The sequence below is a fragment of the Liolophura sinensis genome, chromosome 7 (assembly GCF_032854445.1).
Source record: "Liolophura sinensis isolate JHLJ2023 chromosome 7, CUHK_Ljap_v2, whole genome shotgun sequence".
In the NCBI taxonomy this organism is placed as follows: domain Eukaryota; kingdom Metazoa; phylum Mollusca; class Polyplacophora; order Chitonida; family Chitonidae; genus Liolophura; species Liolophura sinensis.
Genome location: NC_088301.1, coordinates 20,625,827 through 20,651,279, shown reverse-complemented (window position 1 = coordinate 20,651,279; position 25,453 = coordinate 20,625,827). Strand labels below are relative to the sequence as shown.

General features: G+C 38.8%; 2 protein-coding genes across 2 annotated transcripts; both read left to right on the top strand.

Annotated features, from left to right (window-relative positions):
• The first annotated feature begins 1,747 nt into the window (after positions 1–1,747).
• Positions 1,748–16,358, top strand: LOC135470025 (trifunctional enzyme subunit beta, mitochondrial-like). Its single transcript, XM_064748720.1, is given in 18 exon segments — positions 1,748–1,813; positions 2,130–2,180; positions 2,835–2,964; positions 3,318–3,349; positions 4,643–4,710; positions 5,335–5,378; positions 5,380–5,420; positions 6,590–6,780; positions 8,266–8,290; positions 8,293–8,357; positions 9,330–9,417; positions 11,828–11,911; positions 11,914–11,951; positions 13,318–13,445; positions 13,737–13,824; positions 14,625–14,699; positions 15,197–15,361; positions 15,859–16,358. Coding segments are annotated over 18 exon segments (1,407 nt in total). The 5' UTR covers positions 1,748–1,758; the 3' UTR covers positions 15,898–16,358.
• A 7,697-nt stretch (positions 16,359–24,055) lies between these two features.
• Positions 24,056–24,463, top strand: LOC135470722 (uncharacterized). Its single transcript, XM_064749758.1, has one exon. It carries the CDS (start codon positions 24,056–24,058, stop codon positions 24,461–24,463), a length of 408 nt encoding a protein of 135 aa, XP_064605828.1.
• Positions 24,464–25,453: the final 990 nt, after the last annotated feature.

The following is a 25,453-nucleotide window of genomic DNA, read 5'->3' as shown; positions in this document are numbered from 1 at the left end:
TGAGCATTTAGGTTCTATTTCCATAGAAATATTTTATTTACTTATTTCATTGGTGTTTTAGGCCGTACTCAAGAATGTTTCACTTATACGACTGCGGCCACAATTATATACGGTGAGAGGTAAAACCCGGGGGAAATTCATGCTCGACGTATAGAAATAAACATTCGAATTAACAATACTCCTTTATTTATTTATTTATTATACTCAATACCATTTCACTTATACGACGGCGGTCAGCATTATGGTGGGTGGAAATCGGGCAGAGCCCGGGGGAAAACCCCCGACCATCCGCAGGTTGCTGAAAAAAGACCTTCCCACGCACGGCCGGAGAGGAAGCCAGCATGAGGTGGACTTGAACTCACAGCGACCGCATTGGTGAGAGGCTCCTGGGTCATTACGCTGTGCTAGCGCGCTAACCAACTGAGCCATGCATGGAGGCCCCCAATACTCCTTTGTGTGGGGAGAACATTCCCTTTGGTGAACTTGTATGTGACGTACGATGACGTTCCAAATAATTACATTTCTTCCGATTTATATACACATTGCAGCTGAAATGTTGAAAATTTATGGATAAGGGATTTAAACGCAGGCATACATATAGGACGTGAATCTTTCTGTATCCCCCTCCTCCCTCACCAAAAAAAAAAGAAAAAAAAGAAACACCAACAAAGACGAAATTATTATTCACGCTAGCTTCACCGATATATAGGTGGAGTGCCCGAAGCATTAACGACTTTGTCTTACATTTTGTCTTCCATTTATATGTAGGTCTATACACCTGTCAAACTTTGATCTCCTGATGTAATAGCTGCTGTGGAATGGGTCAGAATTATTTCCCAGTGCTTGCATTGCTGATTACTCAATGTTTGTAAAAGACCTAGGAAGGCCTATATAGGCCGTATAATATGTCATTTACATGCATGTGTATATATAAGCTTATATCGGTATGATAATATTAATTATTACGTAAGGCGCGTACACGTACATAGCTTAATACGCTTTGACATTGTATGTTGACCCGTGACCTTTGTTTCTTTCATCAATGCAGAAAAGAGATATGTCACAAATACGGTATAGGTCAAAATATAGGACAGGGTTAATGCGAGTGTAACCTGTGATTACCATAAACACCTTGACCAAAGGAAAGAAACGGCTGCCCCATAGGCCTACTTTGAACAGTGCGGTGATCCACAGGTGCATTAACTTTTTTTAAGTACGGTGCTGAAATCATTTCGGCCAGTTGTAAGGAGACATTATTGCATAAAATTGCAATAACGGGTAAGAGCAATTACGACGCATATTTTTCATCTATTTTCTAAATTTTTTTTATTTTTTATTTTTTTTGGAATGCTATAGATGTTACGTAGAGGTATAGTAGGCGTGTTACTTGATGCCATATTTAAATGATGTTAGGTGAAAATTGAGAAGTGATGTCACACGTGAATATATAGGTTTATGACACACGCTATAGGCCCACTGTGAAAGTTGAAACAGCGCCTAATAAATATACATGTTGGCCTATGGCTATAGGGAGTTTGTGTCAAATGTCTAGTGCCGCCCCCACAAAAAATATCAGTTCGTCTTGAATGTAGACCATTTCGAATGCAGACCTTCTGTCGACCACTATCATATGCATCTGCCCGGCATATCAAATATATGCATTGGTAGAAACGGCACAATGATTTTTTCGGATTATTCTGTTTGCTCAGGTTTTAAAAGCAACCTGTCATCTATGGTCCAAAGTCCACTCCAGTGAAAATGGCGTCTTTGTTGAGGAATCGCGTGTGTCACTTAGCTGCTCAAACAAAAATAAGTAAGTTTACACAGAAAATAAAGTGTCACAACCCCTGAAGATTGTCTTGTCGAAATTTAAGCGGTAAACCTCTTTATTGTTATTTATGCATAAATTCTTTCCCCCAAGTGAAAATCTCCGTACGCAGTCGGCAAGTATTTACAGTTGTTGTTGTTGCACTGTTGAAATATTTTTGGTTGTTGCTCTGACCACATTATGAAAATTTTCTCTCACAGTTAAATGTTTAGGGAAAAACATGTTTTTCAGTTTATTTTTACAATTGTGACGCCTGAGTCATGATTTCGTTTTATATCTTTGTCTTATTTAAACTTTACAGGTGCGGCCAGATGTATTACAGTGAGTTCCACCAACCATGCACAGGCCAAAAGTGGGTTCCTCCTTCCACCAATCTATTTTTTAATTTTTTAAAATTTTATCTTATTTCAAATAGCTGTTTGAAGGGAACTGTGTATAATGGTTGTAGACTCTTAGTAGCAAAGAGTTTGTTGAAGTGCAAGAATTATAGTCCAACATGGTGCTGACTGGATCCAGACAAATACCTCTGTATACTTCGCCTACTCTAACATACCTGATTAGTGCCTTGCTAGAGCATTAAAAGTAGATAAATGGAATGATGTTAAGCACAAATATACTTCCACAACACACAGAACAGCGTTAACTACAACAATCCACCCTCAGAAAAATATATACACATACACATATATACATACACAGATATATAGTTATTAGTGTTACCCAATATATTGTGCTCACATTTATGTATTATAGTTTATTATTGCATATAGCCCCTGGCTTATGAGCACAAACTTGACGGACATCATATAAGTGAAAAACACCAATCAATTAGTAAATAATACATGTTATTTAACATTGAAAAAAAAAAATGTTCTAAAGAATTAGACAATTAAATTTGAAAAGTACGCCTATCATTAAATGATATAAATAAAATACTGTAGAAAAATTAGATGTTGCAAGTCATGTATACATATCTGAACTCTCATTTCTGACCTTCTCTTTTCAGGTAAGAAAACATTGGCTAAACAGAATATACGAAATGTGGTGCTGGTTGAAGGAGTGAGGACGCCATTCCTCATGTCAGGCACAGATTATGCCTCTCTCATGCCACACGACTTAGCAAGGACAGCCTTGAAGTGAGTTCATAGTCTGACAGTTAGTGAGAGAATTCACAGTTGTTTTCATAACTGAGACAAAAGCAATAGACTAAGTGCAAGTAAGCAGTCTGACAGGGATTCTTCTAAACACCAGTTGGATTGAATAGGCTTGAAATTTGTTAGCCACCAAGAATTTATTTGCAGGTCAAATTCAAGTCAAATTATTGCTATTATTGCAGAATAGCAGAAATACATGTACACCTCTCCTGGCCCTCATTATGACATGACCTTCAATATAACAGGGTCATGGATTTCTCGCCCAAATTTTTCACAAAGTTGTTATTTATCTGAGAATTATAGTTGATATTTTATTCTCTTGATTTACATTGCAGAGGACTGCTGAAGAGAACTGGGATCAGTAGAGGTAATCACAAGGATTAAATGACAAAAAGTCTTCAGTACTACTAGCTATCTAGTGTTTATCATCCCATGAACTCGGACATTTCCATAACTGCATGTTGCGTACACCTCTTTTAAAGGAGAAGAAAACATAAAAGTGATGCCCAAATCAAATGAATGAGCGCCAAAACTTATTTGCAAATATGATCTTTAATATTTTTTTAGATTTTTTTTTTTTCAAGAAAAAATGGTATTTGAAAATTTTTTTTGTATGGTGGGTTATTGGGATCAATTTTTGGTATTTATCGTTGTTGCATAATAATGTTCTAAATAAGGATCTGATGCTTGTGTAATAAATTTTTTTTGAATGTAAATTTGTTGTTTATATTGAAACATATGCATTTAACCTAAATTATGATAATATTTATGGAACATATTGAAAATATGATGCAAATTGAGGTTTAATACATTTGTTAGCTGAAAAGAAGAAATTGTAGTGCAAAAAACATTTATTAAACCTGCGTTACATCCTCATTTATGATATTATTAAACAAAGACTATAAATACCAAAGGTGGTCCCAAATACCCACCATACAAATATTATTTTCAAGTCTTTTTCTCCTTAAGGAAAAGTCAGAAAAAATATTTTTCATATTTTGGAATAAATTTTCGTACTCTTTCATCTGAAACTGATGTCATTTTTATGATTTCTCCGCCTTTAAAGCTGTCACCATATTAAATGGTTTAACTGATTTTTGCTAGAGATTGATTTTTGGCTACATTTAAAAAAGATGGTTCCCCCTGGTTACAGAGGTTTTGTGTAGGTTGAGCTTTAATCTGGAATTTACAGAATGAAAATTTAAAGTTTGGCCTTGAACAAATAATCTGGACTTACCTGTGATATCTGATAACTTGTCTTTCGACACATCGAATGTGATGTGTATATCAACTGACAGCATGTTTCAGTTTTGTTGAATTCTGCATGTTATTATGACAGTTAAATTGTGCCATATGTATTTCACTAACTATGGGAGGCTCCAACCGAACCAGAAAAATTGTCAAAATCGTACTAGAATGCATCAATTTTTGCTGTGACGCTGCAATGCTTGTGTACTATATAGGTTGTGTTATAACACCACACACTCGGGTAATTGTGATGTATATCCTTCATTAACAAAATAGTTCATGAGTTTGGACTGTTCTGATCAGACAGGAAGGATTTTTCCTAAGTATTAGCCAATTCAGCAACAATGCCATCATTTCTTCGAGGTTTGAATACTCAGTTTACATTTAATACATCAGTGTCTTTATTTGACAGATATGGTAGATTACATTGTGTATGGCACCGTTATACAAGAGGTGAAAACCAGCAACGTGGCTAGAGAAGTAAGTAACAGTTCTGAATTTAATTGAAATTAGATTCCCTTAATCTTGCTGCTACAAATGTGTACTGTGGACTCCAATGACTGTGTATGGCATAAAATAACAAGTGGAGTTAAACAATTAGAAACAAATTCAGGTTGCTACTGTTGTGTATTTATGAGACTGAAAACGAGAGTGCCTGAGGCAGTTGTCTTTTCATTTGTTAGTTCACATCAGACATGAATGCAGTAATACTCTGAGACTGGGATGTTTTAGATTTCCCTGCCTCCATTATTCTCGGGGGACTAGTAGGATGTTTAATGATCTTGTGTGGTTTTACACGACATTCACTGAAGGCATCTAACCAACCACTAGTATGACAGTAAAGGTCTGTGGCTTATTACTGGCATGCTAGTCTCCTACGTCCATAAAACTGGCCCACAAAGCATGAAGAAATTTTATTTTAAGAAATAAATAATGACACTAATTACAGTTGGCAATCAGCAAATTCTTTAGCCTTTGAGTCTCGACTTTGTTCAATAGCTGCACATACATGGCTTTATTAGATTAAAAAAACGTTTTTGTGCATGCAGTTGCATAGTGTTTTTGTTGCAACATAAAATACCCTTTCATTTGTTCATGTTTTAGGCTGCCTTAGGGGCTGGATTCTCAGACAGAATCCCTCCCATACCGTCAACAAGCCTGTATCTCCTCCAACCAAGCCATCACAACAGGTAACCAGCTCTGGCCTACAGGCTTCTGTAACCTACTATATACATCACCTGTGTAGCTTAAGGAGACAGGGGTAAAATTGCATTTGCCCATTTTTCAAATTTTTATCTGTTTTTTTTTTGATCTGTTATTTGTGTTGCCATTCACTGAAAACCAAATTTGAATTTTAAATACCTTAAACCTTTCTGTGAACATGGGCACTCATGTTTTCTTAGTTTGTGGAAACTCACAGAGGGGCACAGAGATGAATAAACGTGCCTAGGAATGTGTATTATCCCCTGCTGCCGTTTGTCCACTCCCTGTGCAGACCTCTGCCCATGCTGACAGTCCGGGCCTTGTGCTCCACTTTCTCCCTTTTTGTCTTGGAGGTAGTTGGGTGGTGGAGTACCTTTATCATACAGCGCCCATGTAGCTGTATACTTCAGGTTAAAAAATGTCTCACTTTTTCTCATTGTATACACATTACTGTAATTTTTCAACCTTTCCACATGTTATAAGGTGTTTATTCAAGCATATTGTGAAGGCATTATTGTGTGTTGACTGATAAAATTATACTTTTGTGAAGCCTTGAAACTGGCCAATTCAGCCAGTCTGGTTTTTCTTTCCAAAATAAAATAAATAATAGGCATAAATTCATGCACTGAAAGTTGCTCTTTCATGTGCGAAGCGGTTGAGGAATTTGGGTAGTAAAGGGATGTCAAAGTTTCCAAAACACTGAAAATTATTGCAGGTTTTTAATTATAATGATCACACTCTGAAACTCTTGAATTGAAAAGATGAATATTAAATATCTGTGGGACCTTTTTTTCTCTGTAAATAATAAACTATGCACTTTGACATTAAAAGTTTGAAAATGGTGAAAATTGATGAAAAAAAAAACATTTTAAAAAGCAATAAAAACAATGTTTTTGGCAGTGTTATCTTCTTTTCACTAAGGCAAAACTAAGATAAGTATTTTTAAATCAGCAAGTCTTTAGCTTTTCAGAATTTATATGTGTGTGTGTATATATATATATATATATATATATATATATATATATATATATATATATATTATATATCTATACATATGACTGTTTGATCAGTTTTTGGGCACAACAACTTACAGAACTGCCTGTTGCTGGTTATAGAAGATGTAGAAACTTAGCCATGATCTTTGTTTGTGTTTCAGCTATAGGTCTGATAACGTCGGGTCAGTGTGAGGCCGTAGTTGCCGGGGGCGTAGAGTTTATGTCAGATGTTCCCATTAGGCACAGCCGCAAGATGAGGAAGCTGATGTTGACGATGAACAAAGCTAAGACAGTGCCGGCACGCCTGGGGCTCATTGCGCAGATGTTGACTCCCAGTGCGCTCAGCCCAGAGGTAAATTACCCTCCAGTACTCCAGTGATGCGAGTGGGCTTGAGCAGCCCAGATTGCCACTGCATTGTAGATCTTTATATATGGTACACTGAATCACACAAATGCTTGGTTTCGACAGTCTTGTGTAGTTCCACCCAGTATTCATACCAATTTTCAGAATTTTTGTTAAACAGATTTATTTTGAGTGTGTTACTGTAAATGGCCTGTGACAAAAATTTGAATAAATAAGTATTAATGTATTTGTGTTTTACACTGTACTCAAAATATTTTATTTATACAATGGCGACCAGCATTATGGGTGTCGGGGGTAACCTCACGACCATTCAAAGGTTGCTGACAGGCCTTTCGGCATATGACTGAAAGGAAAGCTAGGATGAGCTGGACTTGAACTCATTGTGACAACATTGGTGAGAAGTTCTTGTCATTGTTCTGCACTTTAAAAAGTGCTCATGCCAGTAACCTGACATGTTGAAGGAGGTATTGCATAGATTTCCGTAACTTAGTTATGCCTTCATGCTGCATGTTCCTCGCTGTGAGCTCATGCTGGCTTCCTCTCTGGTGGTTCATGGGAAGGTCTACTAGCAATCTGTGGATGTGGTGGGTTTCCCACATTTCCTTCCATGATAATGCTGGTTACCTTAGTATAAATGAAGTATTCTTGAGCGTGGTGTAAAACGCCAATGAAATAAATGAATAAATATAAAACATCGATTCTGACACTAAATCACTCAACGAGTGGGTCATCTATTTAAATTGAGGATGTTAAACGTAAGCTTACATTAAAGGTAAGGAAATGTCAAGAAGATGTAGTAATGCCTATGTCAGTTACCCTAATTCTTCTAAAATTTGGGACCGGCCCTGATAGCACAGAGGTAGAGCGTTCGCTTCGTGGGTGGTAGATCCAGGGTCAATCCTGGGTCGAGTCACACCTAAGACCTTAAAAGAGGAAGTCGTGACTTCCTGGCTTGGTGTTCAGCATGAAGGGATAGTGCAATGACTGGTTGACCTGTATCAGTATAATGGCGTGGGTGGGGCGGCTTACTTGCCTTTGGTAAGGGTGTCAGAGTGAAGCAGCACTAGATAAAAGAACTAGGAAATTTCACCTGCAACAATGAGGCACATTACATGCACTCTAATGATTCCTTCGTTGTCATTTGAAAGATTGTTAAGTACGCCGTTAAACCCCAAACACTCATTCACTCACTCACTCTAAAATTTGGGACATACATTAGTAGTGCTGAAAGTAGAATATTAAATTTCATTACCAGAGTTTTGGAAAGTAGAGATATTACTATGTTGTTCATGTGATGGTCTAACCATGTGAGAATAAAGGAACTGAATATTCCTGCTAGAATTACATATATAAAAAATGCTAAAATGAGCAGACCAGGTGGCCCAAATTTTAGAGAAGAAATAGGGTAACTCAACATTTGCACAAGGGACTTGGAGAGCATCATGTAGTCTTTCTGTTTTTTCCACCTGCCAGTTGCCGGCTGTGGCAGAGTTCTCTTCTGGGAGACAATGGGGCACTCTGCAGACAGACTGTGTGCTGCATTCAACGTGTCCAGGGTGGAACAGGTACGTGTAGGTGTGATAACATTGTGCGCGGCACGCCCCCTCCATAGTACTGCTAGCTTTTACTGCAGAGTTGTTCTTTCCAACCGCCTGTTGTCTGTTTACCTAGCCTAATTCTTTAACCTTTCCAGGCGCCTATGCACACCAATATTTTGAAAGATAATGAAAGAACTATGGGGTGTAGAGAAATAATCTTCACATTTTTTTGATGTTTGTATCTGTAATGAATCAGTTTTTTGTGTCATTTTCATAATTACTGTATTCCATTGACAAAAATGCTACTTTTGATGGCAACACTTTAGGTTTTTCTTATAATAAATTGATCAGAATTCACCTAAAACTCTTTATATCCTGGTTAGGTGGTTGAATCGATCAGATCAATGAAAATGGGTGACTTGAAAAATGCTAAACTTTAATTGAAATACAGTATACCTGGGTTAAATTTCAGAGGCTCACTGTTTAGGTGTGACATGCTACCAATGTTGTAAAGGCAAGGTAAAAGGTAAAAACCATTCAGGAATGACTTCACAGCTTATGATTATTAATTATGGAAGGAAATATGATTTCTGTAGTTAATGTGCCACTGGTTTAACTTTTTAAGGTTTAGGATGGGCCTTTGAAATTTGAGGCTGCAGATGCTTTTCACGGCCAATAAAGGGCAACACTATCTATCACAGTTTTCAGTTTCTCCATTGTCTTTACTATAAGTCACTGCAAATGGGGACTAGATTTCCAGTGCAGAATTTCAATGAAACAGATATTTATTGTAGTAAGCATACCGCCGCTGTGTTAAAAGCACAGGCTGTCTTGTGAAAATTAGCACCTAGCTCTCATGCACTAGCGATGACGGCCGTCTGTAATGCAAAAGGGACATATTGTACACATGTTTTTGCTACAATATGGCTGAAATATTTGCCGAGTAAAGTGTCTATAGGAGTCCTGTGAATGATCAGACCGGTTTGTTATTAACTGCAGGATGAGTTTGCCATGAGGTCTCACTCATTAGCTAAAGAGGCAGGGGATAAAGGCTTACTCTCCGATGTCATGCCATACAAAGTCCCAGGTAAGTCAGCAGATTCTGTGTCCTTTCTTCTCAACTATCAGTGGTGGTGTCTTAAAGAGTTAATGATAAATATCGAAAGTCTGAATTACTTTCTTTAATTGTAAAAAAATTGCCGTGTGTTAAAACCGCTGTTTATAGTTTGGAGGATAGTACGGAAACAAAAGTTTTCTGTCGTTTCCAGTTTTGTCTGGTGTGATGTTATACAGAAACGTTTGTGTATCCATCGCGGATACACAGCAACAAATGACGTCATGCTTTCAAACGTGCATGATGTCATTCCACCAGCATAATCTGATTAACTCGATGTCACATCTGTATGATTCATCGTCACACATGGAATATTATCTCTTCACATCAGGAAAAATTTTGTGGAAACTGCCGCAGATATTTTGAGAGACTGTTCACTTAAATATTTTGAACGGGGATTTTAGCTCTGTTCCCTAGGGTATCCTTTAATTCAGTTTTATATTTCCGCCCAGCTTCTCTTAGGAGTCCAGTAGCACTGTCTGTCACGAAATCTTGAATGATGCTGAATTCACTGTGGTAACGGTGATGACTCAGGAAGTGGTGTTTAGCAACCACTAACATCCGCCCTAACCTGTTATACTATTAAATGCAACGTACACATTTATTCTCTTTATCAGAATTATGCACAACATGATTCTAGCCAACACCTGAAACATTTTTATGACTGAATGCTGATTAAGTAGTCTGCACGAGAACACCAGTGTTCAGACTTGGCCTAAAGAAGCCTACATACATCAGTGGTGTAAAGCAAATGTTGGGAACAGCTCATGCGGTGTGAGGAGCATGATTTGTCATAATAATGGTACATATGCATGTGAAGTGCTGACTCATTGCAGTACGGCTGTTATAATTAATGACATAGCAATGGTACATGTGCATGTTAAGTGTTGAGGCACTGCAGTACTGCTGTTATAATGATGACATGGTAATGGGACATGTGTATGTGAAGTGCTCACTTACTGCAGTATGGCTGTTATAGTTGATGGACATAGTAATGGTACATGTGCGTGTGAAGTGCTGACTCACTGCAGTATGGCTGTTATAATTGATGACATAGTAATGGTACATGTGTCTGTTAAGTGCTGACTCACTGCAGTACTGCTGTTATAATTGATGACATAGTAATGGTACATGTGTATGTGAAGTGCTGACTCACTGCAGTGTGGCTGTTATAATTGATGACATAGTAATGGGACATGTGTATGTGAAGTGCTGACTCACTGCAGTACTGCTGTTATAATTTGATGACATTAGTAATGGTACATGTGTATGTGAAGTGCTCACTTACTGCAGTACTGCTGTTATAATTGATGACATAGTATGGTACATGTGTATGTGAAGTGCTGACTCACTGCAGTACTGCTGTATAATTGATGACATAGTAATGGTACATGTGTATGTGAAGTGCTGACTCACTGCAGTACTGCTGCTATAGTTGATGACATAGTAATGGTAGATGAACGTGTTAAGTGATGACTCACTGCAGTACAGCTGTTACAATTGATGACATAGTAATGGTACATGTGCGTGTGAAGTGCTGACTCACTGCAGTATGGCTGTTATAATTGATGACATAGTAATGGTACATGTGTGTGTTAAGTGCTGACTCACTGCAGTGTGGCTGCTATAGTTGATGACATAGTAATGGTACATTTGTATGTGAAGTGCTGACTCACTGCAGTGTGGCTGTTATAATTGATGACATAGTAATGGTACATGTGTATGTGAAGTGCTGACTCACTGCAGTATGGCTGTTATAGTTGATGACATAGTAATGGTACATGTGTGTGTTAAGTGCTGACGCACATCAGTACTGTTGTTACAATTAATGAAAGAGTTATGGTACATGGACATGTTAAGTGCTGACTCAGTGCAGTACCGCTGTTATAATTGATGATACAGGTATGAAACAAGACCTCACGGGGGTTTTGATTAGAATCCTCCTAGTATTCCTGATTTTTTTGAAAAGCGATAAAATGGAAACAGATTACATGTATTTCTCTGTTTCGTACCAGTTGAGATGTATTGTTGTATTTGTATTGTTAAACACTCAAGTTGTTGGTTCCGTCTCGTTGTCAAACATGGAAGTTTTCAGACCTTCGTTCTTGTCACCACCATTCTTGAGGCTGTCGCAGATGATCTGTCTCAAAGTGTCTTTTAGCTTGTTTACAGGAACATCATTCATTTTCTGGTAAAAAATCTGGTCCGACTTTCACAAAACTTCAGATACCAGTTTTCTCGTAAACGATGTCACCTACGGCACTATAACTTAAACTTTTTGTGAAAAAAATTATGAGCAATACTACTTACGAAATTTCATTGAAGAAAGGTTTAAATGATTTTGTTTAAACACATTGAGGAACTTGCAGTTTTCTTTTCACAGGACGACCTAACCCAGTAAGCAGAGACAATGGCGTGCGTCCTTCACCTATGGAGAAGATGGCTAAGCTAAAACCAGCCTTCATCAAACACACGGAACCATCACAGCTGCCAATGCATCATTCCTGGTACTTCATCATTGTACAGCTTGACCAGTAGCTTGTACTTGTATTTACATGTAATGGTTGATTGGTGTTTTACGCTGTAGTCAAGAATATTTTCCGTTATAGGACAGTGGCCAGCATAATGGTGGGGGGGAAAACCGGGGACCACAGTTGTTGCCATCATTGCCATTATTATATGTTTAGAGGACCCTCGATGGGCAATGCAGTTTAGGCTACCTCGGTTTGCAATCAGTCACCTGTGCCCAGTAAATGTATGTGATATTATAATATATTATTATATAACATACCCTAAATGACCATAAATTTCGCCCTTGACTTGCCCATTTTTTCCTGATTCTGAGTGTTCTATTGAGTTCAGGAAGTTGCTTTGAGGTTTGCTTGGAACCAAGGATAATTACTGAAAAATTGTAAGTTTCAGCACCAAAAACAATATTTTGTGTCATTTATTTGCCTCCAAATATGCACTTTGGTGGACAAAATTTGAGGTCATTTAGTGTAATATGTTGCTTTGATGTGATCTTTATACACCATTCTCCAGTATCTCATATCAATCTAAGGCTTGATGACATTAATCTAATCTTACCTGTTTATTGCTCTGTAAAATCGAATGTTCCGCTTTCCGATCTTAAAATTTTGTAGAAATTTTGTGAACATTTATTGAGTGCTCAAATTAAAAAAAAATCCCAAGGTCCATAGTAGATTGTTTGTAAAGAAGTACTTTGCCATATATAGCACAGAATCATACTCAAATAAGATAACTTGTTGTTTTTATGCCTGGCTGGTTCTAATTCAGGTGTTGATGAGTTTATGTGCAATACTACAGCATTTTGTGAAGTATTCCAACTGAAAGCCGCATGTTTTGCATTTCAAGAACAGTACACATAATTATGTCAGAATGGTTCAGAATGAAAAAAAAGGAAAAGTTATACAGATAATTGTTTCATCGAAGACTGATAATCTCTGCATAATAAAGCAGCTCAGTGGAAAGACCTATGATGTACAGTTAAGCCATCTTGCAGCGTCTTAGTTCAAAAGTCAGGAGAGAGAAACATCAAGTAACAAAAGTGATAGTTATGCCACCAGGGGAGATAACCATGGTCGTTATCTGTAACAAGATTGGAAACATGAGGAATACAAGTGTAAATGAATCATTAAGAGGAGACAACAGTTTGATACATGTCTTTGTAGTTGTTTAATTACTGGTAGTCAAAGCTTTTGTGGGAAAGGTTGTCAGTAACTTGCCAATGTCGATGGATTATGCCTTATGCCTTACACTTCTTTTGGCCTACCACAAAACTGGTCGCCATCATATCAGTTAAAAATTTTTGAGTATGGTTTTAGCAAATAAATGATTATTGCTTTGTTGCAGACTGATGGGGCGTCAGCCTGTCTGATCATGTCAGAAGAGAAAGCCCTGGCCCTGGGCTACAAGCCTAAAGCTTACCTCCGAGACTTTGTCTATGTGGCTCAGGATCCTAATGACCAGCTTCTGCTCGGGTATGTTGAGTTTAATTGGTCAGTCACAAGCAGTTATGCATTCGCATTTCAAAAATGGACCCCTCCATCAAAACAAAAAAAGCACCATTCTCAATAACAAAGGGAACAACAACAACATTAACAACGTCATTGTCTTATTACCTATGTGTTAACAATCAATTATATAAATAAATAAATGAACTACTTTTTGCTTACCTCCTGAATGCACACATATACATATGTACACGTATAAATGCCACCAAGTTGAGTTGCGATCTGTTTTCTCTAATGACTGAAAAATCTTTGTTCCAGACCCAGCTATGCAACCCCGAAAGTCCTAGAGAAGGCTGGCCTTCAGTTGTCAGACATAGATGTGTTTGAATATCACGAGGCTTTTGCTGTAAGTACAGAACTGTCTTCTGCTGTATCCTGCAGATGTGATGAAGTTATGCCACTCATACATACATGGAGGGTACATCCCCTTACTGACTTTGTTTCATCTGTGCTTGTGGGCTTACCCTAAATGACCATAAATTTTGTCCATAACTATAAACTTGCCCAATTTCCCTGGTTCTGAGAGTTTGATTTTGGAAAGGTGTTTGGAGTTTTGCTTGGAATATGCGATGATATTCTACTGGAAAATTGTAAGTTTTGGCACCAAAAATAATATTTTTGTGACAGTTAATTGCATATAAAAATGCCCTTTTGTGGGTGAAATTTGAAGTCATGTAGAGTATTTGCACAGTGTTATTGACCTCTTGTCTTCTGTTCATTCGGCATTCAAGCCTGTTTGTCACAGGCTGACATATCAAACATTACCCTGTGTACTCTAGTCACATTGAACCAGGACTTTACCTGTTAAATAATTATCCTTACATGTACATGTGTGTGCTTAAGTATCTACATTGAGTAATATACGTAACTACATCAGTGATATTCATACCCACATCAGTGATGTACATACCCACATCAGTGATGTACATACCCACATCAGTGATATACATACCCACATCAGTGATCTGCATATCAACATCAGTGATGTACATACCCACATCAGTGATGTACATACCCACATCAGTGATGTACATACCCTCATCAGTGATATACATACCCTCATCAGTGATATACATACCCACATCAGTGATCTGCATATCCACATCAGTGATGTACATAATTTGCTCATCTATTTTGTCTCTTCAGGGACAAATTCTTGCCAATCTGAAGGCCATGGATTCTGATTGGTTCTGTAAGAATATGATGGGCAGATCCTCTAAGGTGAGTAGGCCAATGAAAGGTGGAGAAAACAGCTGTAATAACTGTTCATGTGTAATATCTTTACAATCCCAAACAAACGAATATCACAGGGAAGATAATGTGATCATTTACGTTATTTAGAATAATACATGGGATTCATTATACTTGGAGTTTTCCTTGAAACCTAAGAGTGTGGAGTGTGATGGATTGTCCAGCTTACCAGATTTTTCAGTTACAGGCTTGGAGCTGTTGGTGCTCAAGTTTTAAGTACTCCTCCTGAAATCTTGAAGCTCTCTTAGACTTAAATCATATTTAGTCTTCTGGTACTATTCCTGAGCTAGATTTGAATTTTAACACTAATTTTCAATTTTATCATGAAAGTTTAAGACAAGTCTTAGTTTTAAAATTCCTAAGGCAAGTCAAAAGTTTAGGGCAGTAAACTGTTTTGAAGTAAAGGTTATGACTGACTTAAGTTGACCATGAGGCCTGTGTTTTTAATGTCTTTATTTTCCTTGCAGGTAGGGACCATCCCGATGGAAAGGTTCAACAAATGGGGAGGCTCCTTGTCTCTGGGACACCCTTTTGGAGCCACTGGAGTGAGACTGGCTACAACAGCAGCAAATCGTCTACGAGAGGAAGATGGACAGTATGCCCTTGTGGCTGCCTGTGCAGCTGGGGGTTTGGTGAGTTTTTCTTTTTAGAATGGGGCAGGGGGTGTTCTTCTCGCCAGTCAGATCACTGCGAGTTCAAACCCGGCTCATGCTGTCTTTCTCTCCGGTCGTACATGGGAAGGTCTGCCAGCAGCCTGCTGTACCTGGTTTCTACCCACCATAATTGTGGCACCTGCCGTATACCTGTCATGTTTTTCAGTTTGGCATAAAACTGCAATCAAACTAATAAATAAATAAATCTTTGGCTCGGATACATGAAGTGTTGATTAGTTTGTTGGAGATCAGTTTCTGTCCAAACATTCGGCATACGTATTGAACTTCCACAGTTACTCGCCAAAGGCCGCTGGTTTTTATTTCGGGTACAGTGGTTTCCTCCACCTCTAAAATTGTCAGATTTTGTATCGGTTAAAAATTCTTAAGTATAATGTTAAACAACCAATAAAAAAAAGTACATAAATCTTCATTTTGATTTTTGTTCAGATTTACACGTTGTTGTTTTTAATTTCCAGGGTCATGGCATGATTGTTGAGAGATACCCCAGCAAGTGATTTGTCAGATTCGATGACCAGGCCAAGATGAAAGACCGTTTCCAGTGTTTGTTGAGTGGGGCGAAAACGAACAAGCAGTAATAGCTAAATCCTATCATAAAGCTAATCAGGATGAGGAAAAATCGTCCGTGTTGACATGTATTTAGCAGTTGAGTGTTTCCCTGGACATGTGCACATAGATTCAATTCCATAGCCAGTCGGAAGAGACCTGACAGCAAGGACATCTGCATCAATTCGTGTTAATCCACGGTATGAGAAATCATTTTCAGCAGCTTATTTGTAATATAATATTTGTACCTCATAAAGAAGTGAAGATTGAACCGTGAACTTTAAGTAAAATTGTACATGTACATTGTTATGTTTTGTGTTTTTGTGTTTAAATGTTTGAACAGAAGATGTAAAAACTGTACAGTTTTGCCTTATAATTGTCATGCTGAAAAGAAAAAAAAACATAAGCTTGATCTTAAGAGTTCGTCGTTTATTTCTGACTATAGATGGGCTAGTTCCTATGGCCCGTACTAGGAAGCGGTCGCAAACTGCACCTAGTGTAATTTCCATGATAACATATACGGTGAAGAGATATGTTATCACGGTGTATGGGCCTGACACAGCATTGAGACAACTGTGTTCCAGAAAGCAAGCCCAGGCAAAAGTGATGTCTTTGCCGCGTGTTTTTAACATTGTGGGAGATTTAGATTTGATTATCTTAGTATATATCGAACTTTAACTGTGTACTTTTTGAAATATTCAAGCTAATGGAATAGGTTACTAATAGTTAAAACTATTGGGAGAACTTTACGTGAATGGGGGACTACCGTGGCCGAGGTGGTTGGCTTTCTAGCACGGCGCAATGATCCAGGAGCTTCTTACAAATGCCAATCGTTGCAAGTATAGTTCTTTTTGGCACGTTTTTAACACGTTTTCAACACGTTTTCAACACGTTTTCAACACGTTTTCATCACGTTTTCATGTGTTTTTACACGACTTAATTGGAACCGGCTCGTGCAGGCGAGGGATGCTGAGCGATGACATTTGGTCATATACCCTGCTCTGCACAGTGGGAGAGCCTGTGTCTAACTAGTGTGGCAAGGTTATCCCATCAAACGCCTTCACTTCAAGTTTCTTAAGTTTCACAATGATTACAATTCTGTTGTAAGTAAATATGGACATTGTTCAGAATCTCTGGCACTCAGGATCATGATTGTGTCTAATTCGGCTTAACTAAGGGTAGGGGCTGTGTATCCATTGTGTTGAATTAGATCCCCACGATGGATATATGAACAGTTGCAATCAAAGTGCAACTGAGATACACATTTTGTTATCGACAACTGATATTCTAGAAAATACTTTCAATGCTTTCTTAGTTCTTTGGTATTTTGTGTTATGCGTCGTTTTAGGCCTTGTGATAATTGACCCGGAACGTCCTTCTTGGCTGACGGCTGGTATACGAATGTCTGTTTCGACGCATAAAATTTCCATAATATTGAAGAATAACAATTGTTGTCATCATTGTTGTTCAGTATCATATAAAATTTAAAAATACAGGAAACCGGTCGAGGAAAAGTATCGGTTTGTTAAGTTACGTTACTCGCGAAGTTGTCCACATCCCACGCACTTTTCCACGCGTAACGCACAGGTTTATTGGTGAAAACCGAATGTGAAAACTGAGGGGTTGATCGCATAACGTCACCAAGGCTCTTCCAACAATAAGATCGGGAGAAGACGCAAAAATCAAATCCGTTCACACGGAAGGGAAATATGCAAATGTTTTTCATGACCTTGTTCCATTTAGCTTAAATTCTAAATTCAATAAATTGCTGAAGTCGGTAGGTTCTTTTTTTTTTTTTGGCGGTGGTTGTGGTGGAGGGCGTAAGACATTATGGAATGAGACCCCTCCCCCCACACTCAAATATTACATGGATCTCAATATGCTGATCTGCATGAGCCAAACACTTTTTACTTGCAGAACACAAAAGTTAGCAGCTTTCTAGAAACTGGGCCATATGATTTGAAGAGTGCTTGTAACGTATGTATTAATAAGCAATGTCTGAAACAATGTTTTTTTTTTTTTTAGACATCGTGTGTGGTTCCAGAGGTGCCCTAATGTTGGGTATACCGTGATCTTTTAGTGAGGAACTGATACTTGTTTTCTTAAATACTAATATAAAGAATCATTCTCAGTAGAAAAAAATTGTTAGCTGTACAGCATTTAGAAAGCAATGTCTCGGGTTGCATTACGTATAAATAGAGGCTCAAATATCGGTGTAAGCTGTATGGGGTAACATATGTCGTATGCAATGCTGTTTCGTATGGTAAGTGTATACAGCGATCACGTGCAACACAAAGGTAGTGGCGTTTAACGCACGCTTAGAATTCCATTTTTACGAAATGAAAAATGACATATGATACACAGGATATTCATCGTGTTGAATAAGATCGCCTTTTTGTATATATGAGCAGTTGTAATCAAAGCGCAACTGAGATACATATTTTACTATCGACGACTTATGTACGTGTACTAGGATGGTACACGGCCTGAATACTGATTTCACCCATTCGCCTGCAACATTCCTTGCGTCCTTCCTACATCACTGCTTGAAGCAGTGACTGCTTCACTTCGCATGGTCCCGTCCTAATTTCGGACTTTAAAAACTTTCCTAGCTCTTTGGTGGTTTGTGTTAAACGTCGTATTGGAAACTGACCTTGCGATTATTTAGTTGGAACGAGCATATTAGGTGACGGCTGGTATACGAATGTCTGTTTCGACGCTTAGATTCAGTAAGGTCAGCTGATATGGTGCTAAAGAGTAAAGGTATATAGTGCCAAGGGCTAGAAAATTGTTCAATTCCATTGCCTCCGAAGAAGCATCAGGAAAAAAACATCTTTGTTTAACATAACGTGAAAAGTTCAGCGGGACAATATCAGTGCTGTGGAAAAGCTTAAATATTTCTATTACAAACTATATCACATGTAGGAAGAGCGCAATGTTTTAATGGTCATATATATACTGAAAATGTTAGGACAAAGTATATATCATATAAACATTGGTATGTTAACTTTATTACTTTATTTTATTTTGCCAGTGATATTTTTGGACTAGAGAGTGTGCTCGGTGCGTGGAAGTGAGAGTATACGGCTTTATCAGACTGGTGTAGATGTCGTCTAGATAGTGGGTTGTATAAGACTGTTAGAGGCAAACTTGACGTTTTGCTTAAGGCTCTAACAGTGACAAACTTAGCGCTTATAAAGACCTTTATAGAGGCAAACTTGTTGCTTGTGTAAGACCTTGATAGTGGCAAACTTGGTGGTTGTGTAAGACTTTAATAGTGGCAAACTTGGTGCTTGTGTAAGACCTTGATAGTGGCAAACTTGGTGCTTGTGTAAGACTTTAATAGTGGTAACCTTGATGCTTGTGTAAAACCTTGATAGTGGCAAACTTGGTGGTTGTGTAAGACTTTAATAGTGGCAAACTTGGTGCTTGTGTAAGACCTTGATAGTGGCAAACTTGGTGCTTGTGTAAGACCTTGATAGTGGCAAACTCGGTGCTTGTGTAAGACTTTAACAGTGGCAAACTTAGTGTGGTGTAAGACCTTAATAGTGGCAAACTTGGTGCTTGTGTAACATCTTGATAGTGGCAAACTTGGTGCTTGCGTAAGACCTTAATAGTGGCAACCTTGATGCTTGTGTAAGACCTTTAAAGAGGCAAACTTGGTGCTTGTGTAAAACCTTAATAGTGGCAACCTTGATGCTTGTGTAAGACCTTGATAGTGGCAAACTTGGTGCTTGTGTAAAACCTTAATAATGGCAAACTTGGTGCTTGTGTAAGACCTTTATAGAGGCAAACTTGGTGCTTGTGTAAAACCTTAATAATGGCAAACTTGGTGCTTGTGTAAGACCGTGATAGTGGCAAATTTGGTGCTTGTGTAAGACCTTGATAGTGGCAAACTTGGTGTGGTGTATAACCTTGATGGTGGCAAACTTGGTGTGGTGTAAGACGTTGATGGTAGCAAATTTGACGCTTGTATAAAAACCGTGATAGTGGCAAACTTAATGCTTGTGTAAGCCCTTGATTGTGGCAAACTTGGTGCTTGTGTAAGACTTTAACAGTGGCAAACTTGATGCTTGTGTAAGACCTTGATAGTGGCAAACTTGGTGCTTGTGTAAGACCTTAACAGTGGCAAACTTGGTGCTTGTGTAAGACTTTAATAGTGGCAAACTTGATGCTTGTGTAAGATCTTGATAGTGGCAAACTTGGTGCTTGTGTAAGACCTTAATAGTGGCAAACTTGGTGCTTGTGTAAAACCTTAATAGTGGCAACCTTGATGCTTGTGTAAGACCTTGATAGTGGCAAACTTGGTGCTTGTGTAAAACCTTAATAATGGCAAACTTGATGCTTGTGTAAGACCTTGATAATGGCAAACTTGGTGCTTGTGTAAGATCTTAATAGTGGCAAACTTGATGCTTGTGTAAGATCTTGATAGTGGCAAACTTGGTGCTTGTGTAAGACCTTAATAATGGCAACCTTGATGCTTGTGTAAGACCTTGATAGTGGCAAACTTGGTGTGGTGTAAGATCTTGATGGTGGCAAACTTGGTGTGGTGTAAGACGTTGATGGTAGCAACCTTGATGCTTGTGTAAGACCTTGATAGTGGCAAACTTGGTGCTTGTGTAAGATCTTAATAGTGGCAAACTTGATGCTTGTGTAAGATCTTAATAGTGGCAAACTTGGTGCTTGTGTAAGACCTTAATAGTGGCAACCTTGATGCTTGTGTAAGACCTTGATAGTGGCAAACTTGGTGTGGTGTAAGACGTTGATGGTAGCAAATTTGACGCTTGTATAAAAACCGTGATAGTGGCAACCTTGATGCTTGTGTAAGATCTTGATTGTGGCAAACTTGGTGCTTGTGTAAGACCTTAATAGTGGCAAATTTGGTGCTTGTGTAAGACTTTAACAGAGGCAAACTTGATGCTTGTGTAAGACCTTGATAGTGGCAAACTTGGTGCTTGTGTAAAACCTTAATAATGGCAAACTTGATGCTTGTGTAAGACCTTGATAATGGCAAACTTGGTGCTTGTGTAAGATCTTAATAGTGGCAAACTTGATGCTTGTGTAAGATCTTAATAGTGGTAACCTTGATGCTTGTGTACAACCTTTATAGTGGCAAACTTGGTGCTTGTGTAAGATCTTGATAGTGGCAAACTGGGTGCTTGTGTAAGACCTTAATAGTGGCAATCTTGGTACTTGTGTAAGACCTTTATAGTGGCAAACTTGGTGCTTGTGTAAGATCTTGATAGTGGCAAACTTGGTGCTTGTGTAAGACCTTAATAGTGGCAAACTTGGTGCTTGTGTAAGACCTTAATAGTGGCAACCTTGATGCTTGTGTAAGACCTTGATAGTGGCAAACTTGGTGCTTGTGTAAGACCTTAATAGTGGTAACCTTGATGCTTGTGTAAGACATTTATAGTGGCAAACTTGGTGCTTGTGTAAAACCTTAATAATGGCAAACGTGATGCTTGTGTAAGACCTTGATAATGGCAAACTTGGTGCTTGTGTAAGACCTTAATAGTGGCAAACTTGATGCTTGTGTAAGACCTTGATAGTGGCAAACTTGGTGCTTGTGTAAGACTTTAACAGTGGCAAACTTAGTGTGGTGTAAGACCTTGATGGTGGCAAACTTGACGCTTGTGTAAGACCTTAATAGTGGCAACCTTGATACTTGTGTAAGACCTTGATAGTGGCAAACTTGGTGCTTGTGTAAGACTTTAACAGTGGCAAACTTGATGCTTGTGTAAGATCTTGATAGTGGCAAACTTGGTGCTCGTATAAGACCTTAATAGTCGTGAACGTGGCGCTTGTGTAAAAACCTTTATCGTAGTGAACAAGGGGCGTATATAAAGCTTTAATAGTGGTGAACATGGCCCTTGTGTAAAACCTTAATAGTGGTGAACATGGCCCTTGTGTAAGACCTTGATAGTGGTGAACATGGCCCTTGTATAAGACCTTGATAGTGGTGAACATGGCCCTTGTGTAAGACCTTGATAGTTGTGAACATGGCCCTTGTGTAAAACCTTAATAGTGGTGAACATGGCTATTGTGTAAGACCTTGATAGTGGTGAATATGGCCTTGTGTAAGACCTTAATAGTGGTGAACATGGCCCTTGTGTAAGACCTTAAGAGTGGTGAACATGGCCCTTGTGTAAGACCTTGATAGTGGTGAACATGGCCCTTGTGTAAGACCTTGATAGTGGTGAACAGGGCCATTGTGTAAGACCTTGATAGTGGTGAACATGGCCATTGTGTAAGACCTTAATAGTGGTGAACATGGCCCTTGTGTAAGACCTTGATAGTGGTGAACATGGCCCTTGTGTAAGGCCTTGATAGTGGTGAACATGGCCCTTGTGTAAGACCTTAAGAGTGGTGAACATGGCCATTGTGTAAGACCTTGATAGTGGTGAACATGGCCCTTGTGTAAGACCTTAATAGTGGTGAACATGGCCCTTGTGTAAGACCTTAATTTTTGTGAACTTGGTGCTTGAATAGGACCTTAATAGTGGCAAAATTGGAGCGTAATTACCCAAGACTAAATTTTTCTGATCTATTTGACTTGTTTTGATTTCTTTTTGATGTTTCACAAAGTACTGACAATTTTGGCCATTCTTTGTAAGGTGTGCCAACAATCATGGACGTTTAGAATGTGGACTATTTATATGTTTTATAGGGCATTTATTTTGCCTTGCTTATAGTTTAAAGCACACATGATAATATTCTCCTTCAAGAGAAAACTGCTTTTTTACATTGGGTGATAGCTGAACATTCTTTTCTTGTCATTATGAGTTTCATGAAAAGTACAGACAAAAAGTGATTAATAACCTCGGAATATCTTAAATCTTTTTATCTGTTTGATTAACCCTTGTAATCTATGACAACGACTGAAAGGATCATTGTGTCATCAACAAGGCATCAGATACTGAAAATGCATCGGGGAATCCCCTGTGAAAAGACTTAATCTTTTACATCTGATTGTGTTATCCAAGCATAATACAGGCCAAGTCGACCAAGAGATTTTCTTACTTCAGAAACCCAACCTTGCAATTCGGCAAATAACACGTACACCATTTCCAAAACATACTTCAGCTCCATGCTTTAATACATGAAAGAATAATTTTGTCAAGAATGTATAACTTATGAGCAGGATTACTAACTTTATGGAAATTGGTTGTAAAATCTTTTGCACCTAAAATCGACATGGGGAAACATTTTTTGCCTTTTATAAATTACCAATAATAATTTTTTTACATTCAAAGAGCGAAGTTTTTCTAATGCACTCATTTTGTTTGAATCATGGGTTCGTCTGCTTTGTCGAAGTGTAGTTTTGTATTTTTTTCTGATATCAACGACACTTAATCCATTGACATTTGATTTCTCGCGTCTAAAAAGATTAAGTTTGTTTGCAGAAAAAGAATTCGGCCAATTTCGTAGTTCGCATCCTGGCTACGCAGTCGATTTTTGCAATCTTTTGAGAGATTCCGTTGTACACGGACAACATTCTTGTTGTACAGGGAGAAAATCGAAACAGAATTTTCGGTTATCTCACAAATCAAATCATTACTATCTAAATTATTCTAGGTAGCAGTGAATTTGTTGCACATAGTAATGGAGTTTAATACACGTGAGTTTACCTTATCATTATCTTACACGTATTTTAGCTTACACAATACACTCAATACAGGACCATCTTAGTATGGTTTTTTATTTCGTTCACAAAAATGTCAACGCATACTTGCGTTTAACTAAGGTCACGGCAGAATTTCTCATAAGCTCTTAAAGGACGTCGTCTTCTGATTGGCTGCGGTGGTCAACCATTGTCTGCGCCGGCCTGGTTGACTATGGCAAACATCCGGGACGAGATCACTTGTGGTTTTGTGGTGTCCGGATTCCTTGGCGTGACATTTCATTGGCATGGGGGTCATTTTTATTTCTTCGTTTTACAGACACCTCTGTTACTCCTCACGAGTATTATATAAAGACTAGGTTTAGGCTGAGCCTGTCGCAGTTTGAATTGACTTGCTGGCGTCAATCTGTGCAGTAACGGTACAAATACCTGCAACTCGAAAACTTTCTGCACTGCTAGATTTGATCTAAACATCATCTGCAGAGATGGCAAAAGCGTTAAACCTCATTTGTCTTCTGATCGTCTGCTGGTTTTCTGGTCTCACCAAGAGTCAGTCTTCTCTGACCAGACTCTACAACAAGAACGTCGTGAAAGCTGAGAGAATGGAGCGCCCCCTGCAGGGTTGGATTGGAAGGACTGGCATACCCCACGCCGGGGTCCGCGTCACTACCGATGATGGGCAGCTGTGGCTCGTTCACAAGACCAGGGACCAGGGCGCCAGCGACACAGTAGTGACCGATGCCAGACACATGAGTTCTGCCTGGAGCGTCGTCGAGACCAAGTACATCAATGGTCGGCGGACCGTGGGAGATTATGTGGCCGCGGGAGGGACGCGGTACAATCTCCTCTTCGATAACTGCTTGAACGCCGCTAATCGAATGATGGATCTCTAGATTTGTTGGGTAAGTTCATTTAGAGCAGGGCACCTCAGGCCACTTTTACAAAACTTCCTAAGCCATATTTCTCGTTACATTTTTCGTGAAATACGTTGCCTAGATTATTGTTAAAGCGGTGTTATTTACGAGAAAAGTTACGCAGAAATGATTTATGCACTTTTGTGAAAGTGGGCCCGGCATGGCCGAGAGGATGGCGTAATGGTGCAGCAAAATAACTCAGGTACCTCTCACCAGTGTGAATTGAAGTACAGCTCATGCTGGCTTCCTCTTCGTCGTACGTGGGAAGGTCTCGCAGAAACCTGTGAATGGCTGTGGGTTTCCACCAGGTTCGGCCCGGTTTCCTGCCACCATAATACTCACTGGTGTATTTTTATAGGTAAATTTTCTTAAGTTCGACTTAAAAATGCCAAAAAATACATAAGTTCTATTTGGGCAGCAACTTTAATGTGTAGGTAGTCGGGTTTTTTGATCATCTGTTGTGCGTTTAACGTGAACTCCAGAATGTTTTGAGTTATGTGACAGCGGCCCGTTATATTTTGTGGGAGGAAACGATGTGCCACGGTAAAACACCGACTTAATTATCTTTGACAAGTTCCTGATGAACTTTTCCACGTGTGGCGTCGACTTGCACGATATGTTGATGGACGACTATGCAAACGGTCACACAAGCTTCAACACCCCACGAACGATGAGACCGAGGTTCAGGCGGGATCTACATGTATTTACATCCATGTATTTTTCACGGCTATTACAATTACATGCTGGCATTTCCAACATATATGGGATGCCTTTTAATGTCCGTCTGATCTACAATTTGCAAAAGAGTTTGGCATATGAATAATTTTCAGATGTTTTCTAAAGCGCCTTTGTATTGCTCGGGAAAGTCCACCGTGACACGTTATACCATGAGATTTTGGGTGGTGATGAAAGGGTGGATGGTGGACGGTGGAGGGGTGAGGGATGAGTGTTACACGAGATGTTTGGGAA